Source organism: Ovis canadensis, chromosome 2, assembly GCF_042477335.2.
Source record: "Ovis canadensis isolate MfBH-ARS-UI-01 breed Bighorn chromosome 2, ARS-UI_OviCan_v2, whole genome shotgun sequence".
Lineage (NCBI taxonomy): Eukaryota > Metazoa > Chordata > Mammalia > Artiodactyla > Bovidae > Ovis > Ovis canadensis.
Window position 1 is genome coordinate 107,858,406 of NC_091246.1, and position 7,363 is coordinate 107,865,768.

The 7,363-nt window shown below is 43.4% G+C and overlaps 1 protein-coding gene across 1 annotated transcript; it reads left to right on the forward strand.

Moving 5' to 3' along the window:
- The first annotated feature begins 738 nt into the window (after positions 1 to 738).
- HMGB2 (high mobility group box 2) lies at positions 739 to 4,281 on the forward strand. Its single transcript, XM_069576766.1, has 5 exons — positions 739 to 1,814; positions 2,171 to 2,354; positions 2,608 to 2,753; positions 2,844 to 3,018; positions 3,599 to 4,281. The coding sequence occupies exons 2-5, from the start codon at positions 2,205 to 2,207 to the stop codon at positions 3,755 to 3,757; spliced, it is 630 nt and encodes a 209-aa protein (XP_069432867.1). The 5' UTR covers positions 739 to 1,814; positions 2,171 to 2,204; the 3' UTR covers positions 3,758 to 4,281.
- The last annotated feature ends 3,082 nt before the right edge of the window (positions 4,282 to 7,363 follow it).

Sequence of the window (7,363 nt, forward strand, 5' to 3'; positions counted from 1 at the left end):
CCAAACTTAACCTTTCTTCTTACAAGGATACTAGTCATATTAGATTAGGGGTCCACCCAGTTCCAGTATGACCTCATCGTAACTAATTACGTTTGCAATGACCCTATTGTCAAATAAAATCAGTTACAATTGTGCTATAAAAACACACAAAAATTCAAATAAAAAAATCATACATTATTCAAATAGCAACAAAAAGATCATTAATGCCTTAGTTTTCAAATTTATTTTTAAACTCAGTAATACTAAGTACATGCATAACATTGTGCAACTAACATCCATTTCCGTTTTCAAAAACCTAGTTTTTATTAATAAATCTAGATAAATAGCTGCCGGAACTGAGGTTCAACCGAGCCGAATAACAGTATACAAACCAAATAGGAGTACGCAGTCTAACAAATGCCAGCGAAGTTACTGAGTATTTAAAATCTGTTGAAACCAACTGTCACTGTAACATATGCGCCAACAGGAAAAATAACCCTCCAAGTTAAATACAACACAGAAATAGCTTAAGATGTCAGTCAACGTCCTCCTACCCCGGGAAGGGCGACTGGTGACCCCTGGAAGCAGTAAGTTAAGGTCGCTCCGATGCGCTCGCACGCGCTTGTACCAGAAACTAAAACGAAGGTTCTTAACTTGCGCTTGGAGAACCCTTGAAACGACAGGGCACGCTTAAATGCGGTGGGGGGTGCAGAGCGTTCACGAGATTTCCGACAGGAAGGTTTTAAAAACGACCGCATTGCAGGGACCGGACAGGGACCATCGCGGTGACAGCGAGCGGGCCTTAAGGCCAGGGTCGCAAGGCTTAGAACCCTCCGCGGAGCGATCGGGTGAGGGGTTATGAGTGAAGGACGGAGGCGAGGTGTGGACCTAGCCCCGGGTTCGCGGTCTGGGAACTAGGCCCGGGTGCAGGGGCGGGGCCGGGAAGACACCGCCTACCGGCGGCCCTGTTTACCCCGGAATAAGACGCCCAGACAAAGGGAGAGGGAAGAGGGGTCCCGCAGGGACTTCACAGGCGGGGCTATAGCCCCGAACGTTTCCCCCCACCCCTCCTCGGTCCGCGTCACCCGTCTTCCTCTGGTCCTACCCAAGCCTCTGCGACACCTGGCGGGGCTGGCCGTTGGCCGCAGCGCAAGCTCCTCAACCTGCCCATTTGTTATTCTCTGGATGGGGCGGCGACCACCGAGCCGGGAGCCAGGGCTGCGGGCCGCGCTGGGGCGGGGGACAAACAGGACCAGGGCAGCCGTCGCGGCCAGCAGGGACGTTACTTCTGCCGCCTCAGCGCCAGCAAACCAAGTGCCGCGAACCCGGAAGACCTGCCCTGCGGCTAGCTACTGGGAATTTTTAAATCCGGCTGGGTTTACCCCGCGGGCCAGCCACGCCCCCCGCCGCCTGCCTCAGCCAGTCAGCGCCAGGCCCGCCATTTTTCAAACCCTCTGCTGGCCGCCAATCAGGATCGAGTAGCACATTCCTCTCCTGACCGGTTCTAACGGGTCTGGGAGTTAACGACCCGGGCGACCCACCGAACCTGCTAGGCTGCGGCCGGGGGGACGGACCTGGCGCCATAATGACCAATAGAAAGCCGTCTTGGTGAGGGGGCGGGGCCTCCTCGAGTTTGAATAATCCCCAGGGCCAATCGGAGCGGCGGGGGTGTGGTCTGTGACCCGGCTCGTCAAGTTGCAGTGGCGCGGAGAAGTCTGCAAAACAAGAGGCGGAGGATTGCGTTAGCGACGAACCAGTTCACGCCGGAGCCAGGGCGGCAGCGTAGCGGTCAGAAGCGGCCGCTGCGCGGAACTCTGAGGAAAATCTTTCACCAGGCAAGAGCCCGCTCCGGGCCCCGGGTGCGCGGTCGGCTGGCCTCCTTCCGTCACGGCTTGCTGGGGCGCCGCTGCTGCTGGGGGCGAGCCCCGCTGGTGGTTTCCGGGTGCGGGCCTGACGGGCCGGGCTGCGGAGGCGCGGAGCTCGGCTGGGCCCGTCTCCGGAGTCTTTGACAAACGCGGGGCGCGAGGCGGCAGCTGGGGACGCGGCTCGCGGCGTGGAAGCCCGGGGCTTTCCTGTCAGGAAGGGCTAGGCTGGGGCGGGCGGCAGGCCCGCGAGTGTGGCAGGGGGGAGGGCGCGGGCGTTTGGGCGGGAAGCAGCCCCGCCCGCCAGCGCTCGACCGCTCTCCCGCCAGGTGGACAGGCAGCCTCCGCCGCAGCAGCAGCATCATGGGGAAGGGCGACCCCAACAAGCCGCGGGGCAAGATGTCTTCGTACGCCTTCTTCGTGCAGACCTGCCGCGAGGAGCACAAGAAGAAGCACCCCGACTCCTCAGTCAATTTCGCAGAGTTTTCCAAGAAATGTTCCGAGAGATGGAAGGTGAGCCGGGGCGCCTGGGGGCCTCACGCGGGCGGGTGGCCGTGACTTTGAACTTCCCCTCGCGACTGACGCGCACGCCTGTTCTATTACGAGTTTGAAGTACAGGACTTAGGGTGCTTGTTTATTTTAAGGTGACTGAGGCAAAACGGTCCTTACTGAGGAAAACCGGGAGCTAAAGAGGATCACGCTTTTTTGGAGACGGATACGGGTTTCGAGTCCTGCTATATATTTACTATTCTTTCTATGCTTACAGACCATGTCGGCCAAGGAAAAGTCCAAGTTCGAAGACATGGCAAAAAGTGACAAAGCTCGCTACGACAGGGAGATGAAAAATTATGTCCCTCCTAAAGGTGACAAGAAGGGAAAGAAAAAAGATCCCAACGCTCCGAAAAGGCCTCCGTAAGTGTCTTTTAAAACCAACCGAATTGCCTCCCCCCCCCTCCTTTTTTTTTTCATTCAAGTTATTACAACTCTGTTCCTTCCTTTCAGATCTGCCTTCTTCCTGTTTTGCTCTGAACATCGCCCAAAGATCAAAAGTGAACACCCTGGCTTATCCATTGGGGATACTGCAAAAAAACTGGGTGAAATGTGGTCTGAGCAGTCAGCCAAAGATAAACAGCCGTATGAACAGAAAGCAGCTAAGCTAAAGGAGAAATACGAAAAGGTGTGTTGTCCTCACTTTTTTTTTTTAAGCCAGTGTGAAATCCAGTAGATATTTTCTAAATCAGTATGTTAGAAATAGAAACTGTAGAAATTTGGGAGCTATATACATAGTTCTGTGTTAATGGTTTTCAGTTTTGTTTTGAAAAGGTCTAGTGAGAATTGTACACTTAGGCAACGCAAGCTAATTGAAACTTTTCTTTTGACCGAAACCAATGTCTGTAGCATTGGTAGGTTGGTGCATTCAGACTCATTTGTAGTAAAATAGGTCTCTTAGTAAAATAGGTCTCTTAGTTGAAAAGACTGGAGGGCCAAATGTTTTATGTAGATGTATCTAAGATGTGAAGTTAGGGGGTGGGGGCTGTGTGAGATTAACAGATAATGGTAGTGAAGTACTGACATCAGTCTAATACACCCCAGTAGTTAGCTTTCTAAGATCTATGGGGATCAAATGCTCTCAAAACCCGAGTTTTAGACTGTCATTGGGATTATTGGCCAATAATCGCAGATTGTTTACAACTTAGTGGTTTTCAAGGTTGGGTAATGACACCGGATGCTGATTTTATTTTTTTTAACTATTTCAGGATATTGCTGCATACCGTGCCAAGGGCAAGAGTGAAGCGGGAAAAAAGGGCCCTGGCAGGCCGACAGGCTCCAAGAAGAAAAATGAACCAGAAGATGAGGAGGAAGAGGAGGAGGAAGAAGATGAAGATGAGGAGGAGGAGGAGGAAGACGAGGAATAAATGGCTATCTTGTAATGATGTGTGTGGAGTGTGTGTGTGTGCTCAGGCAATTGTTTTGCTAAGAATGTGAATTCAAGTGCAGCTCAATATTAGCTTCAGTATAAAAACTGTACAGATTTTTGTATAGCTGATAAGATTCTTTGTAGAGAAAATACTTTTTTATAAATGCAAGTTGTGGCTTTTGAGGGGCTACTACATACAGTTAGAGTTTCAAGCTTCTGATGTTAAATGTTTCTAAATATTTAATGGTTTCTTTAATTTCTTGACTTGTGTATGGTAGCACAGCAAACTCATAGAAATTAGCATCAATAGCAACTTTTGGGTTTTCTAGAATGAGAATGTTGCGTTTTGTTTTTTTAAAAAAATTTTGTAATAAAATTATATATATTATTCCTATTGTTCTTGTCTTATATGCTAAATTAGCTTTTACTTTCATGGTCTGGAGCCATATCACTTTTTTTGTCTTTCTGCCTAATAGTTCTTAGACATGGTTGATTTAGTAAAATGTTTTGTTAAAAGTCAAACATGCCAATATTCATATTTACACAGAGTGTTCTTTAAAAATCAATTCTGGAATTTAATGAACTTTAAAAATGTATGCAGTCTTACACACTGAGCAAGTTTTCTTCTTGACATTTATGTTCATTTGTTAGCTAACTTGTCTCTTGGGTTTTTTCTTTTTAGTTGGCATTTTAAGATTTCAAAAATCAGTGTGGTCTTAAGCCTAGAATTCTGGGTAACCAAGAAAGCTTTTGAGATGATTATTATGATTTTCCATGACTAATGAGATGAAATTCCACTAGGATTTCTATTTACAGGTGAAAGCAGTTATTAAGAAATGCTCGTTTGAGAAAGCAGTTGCTTGTATTTGAATTAGGTAAATATTTCAAATCATTATCAAGTTATTAGTGAAAGTTGGCTGTTGGCTGGAAGAGTATAGAACAAACCTATTTGTTGATAGTTTGACTGTTAAACCTGACAATCTTGGTTACCTATTCTAGTTTTTACAATAGAAACCAAAATTCTTAATACCCAACCATGGGAGCCTGGGTTGTCTATCTTATGCCATATTCAGAGTAAATATTTTAAAATTTATTTCTTACATAACTGTTAAATGGGAGGTGTAAGTTATTAGCATAATTCCCAGAGCAAATGTACTCAGGTAAAATCTTCAAACTTTTTAGTGATGGCCCTCCATTATCATATCACAGTTATTTGGGGGCCTTTGCCGATTGTAAAAACTAGTTTTATGTGTTTAAAAACTATTTCCTGGGGTAAAGTTTTCTAAAGACATACCCATATCTGGATCCCAAGTCCCCAGCTTTACCAAATAATTGCTGTGTGGACTTTGCCTCTGGGTTTATTTCTCTCCATTTGTATATGGGGTCAATATCTGCTTCGAAGTGTTCTAATGATTAAACAAGAATGTATTTACAAGTACTGTATTTACAACAGTCCTTAATGCTTAGAAAAATTACTCGTTTCTAAAATTGAAATACAGTGAAAGTCTGTTTCTTAAGGATTTCTTTAAAATTAGATCCATGAAGTAGACCTATCAGGTTCCTTGTCACTTTTTGGGATTTTGGGGGGACTACTTTCATTTTGTTTTTTAAATGAAATATATCTTAAATGTGTAAGCTAAGAATGACACACTTTTTAAAAATGAGCTGCTGCGTAATCTCAGCATTTGAGATGACTCCTCATTTGATATTTTATCTTAAGTGTTGATCAAAATTTACAACACCCTTGTTTTTAAGACTAAATGACTTCAAGGAGTGGTTATGTTGGAAAGCATGAAAATACGGGTAAGGGTCATGTTCTATTCCAGGCCAGCCAGTACTTGGCAGGGGTGTGCTTATGAAGACCATACCCCCAAAAACAAGTCATATCTTTCTATAAATGGGCTATATAGTTGGTAGTTTACAATCTTGATTTCCAATTACCGGCTTCTCCCAAGAGGCAACTCCAGGAGTAGAATGACACATCCTTCAAGAGAGACGGGAAGCACAATAGTCACAAAGGAAGCTTACTATATATGTTGTCCTGCCCCTTAATTCTCATTTCAGGTTCTTGGCTCAACAGAATTGCCACATTTCACTTAAATAGCCATCTGCATAGTACTCCACTGAATAGATCATAATTTAACCAGTTCCCTAAAGATAGTTATGTTTGAATTTTTTTGCTTTAAGAACATTGCCATGAATATCTTGTATGTACGATTTCAGAAATTTCTATAAAAAGCATATAAAAGTTTGCACATTAAAAAATGTGCTAATTATAATAGCTAAAACCTGTACTTGGTATATACTGGAACCTGCTCTCCGGCTGTTAACTTGCTGAAACTTGCCAAAATTGCTCTTCAAAGTTGTACTGAAACACACTCCACAGCAATGACTGTTTCAGAGTGCCTGTTTCCTCAGCAACGTTATCAGTCTCAAACGTCTTAATCTTTGCTATCCTGATATATAAAAAATGGTTCCTCCTATTATGAATTTAGTATACTTTTATGTTAAAGAGCCATTTGTATTTCCGATGGCCTTCTGTCTCATCGGTCTTTTTTTAGTCATTTGTGGGAAATAAGGATAATGACCCTTTGTGACATGCATTGTAAATATTGGTATTTTTTCTTTGTTGTCTTTTGACTTTATGATGCTTTTTTCATGCAAAGATTTATTTTTATGAGGCAAATTTATTCTTTAGTGGCCTTGGGAGACCTTTCCCAAAGTTATCTTTGCTTTCTTATTATTTAATTAAATCTTTGATCCATCTGGAATTTATTTTGGTACAAGAACTGAAGTAGGGTCTCAAGTTTCTTTCCAGATGGTAGCCACTACTTTTGGTCTTCTAATCTATAAAAAAATCTGGGTTAGAAGATCCTAAGGTGCCCTATGTATTAAAGCAGTAACTGGCAAATTTGCTCAATGCAAGACAGTAGGCATTTTTGTATTCTACTTTTCAACAGAAATCATTTACTGTAAGCAGTAAACCATGTTTGTCTTAGCACAAACAGCATTATCTTAAAGCTAACTTCATTACATGCCACTAAAAATGTTGACAAAGCAGTACTGACTTTATTTCTTGGGGAATAGCAAAAGCTAAAGGACCTGTTTTGCCAATGCGTAAGATATAGTCCTTTTAAAAATAAAACATCTGTAGAAATAAGCCATTTGTGTACACATTATGCCAGAAAGAGCAGGTGATCTATAAACATTTGTAAGCATAAATGCCCAGGGTAAAGGTGACAGCTACTGTTTAGCTCAGTCCTGTTGCTAAATGGAATGTGAGTCTAAGATCCCAAATCTCCCAAAATTTTAAGTGGAACCAGAATTCTAGATTTTTAAAATGTGAAGTCTGAATTGTAAACACTGGCAGTGAATTCAAATGTTGAATTGAAAGAAAACATGTCTAGGTAAGATTCTGTCAAGGGTCACGGATTGGTTACTTCTATAAATTAGTGTATGTAAATGTAATATTAATGGTATTTACTAAGTTAGGGCTGTTGGTAAAAGTTTATGTATAGGCATCCCAGCTAAGCATTATTTTCCCAGTTGTCTAGAAACCCTCACCCTGTATGGAAACTCATCTAACTTCTTATCCTGTTGTACA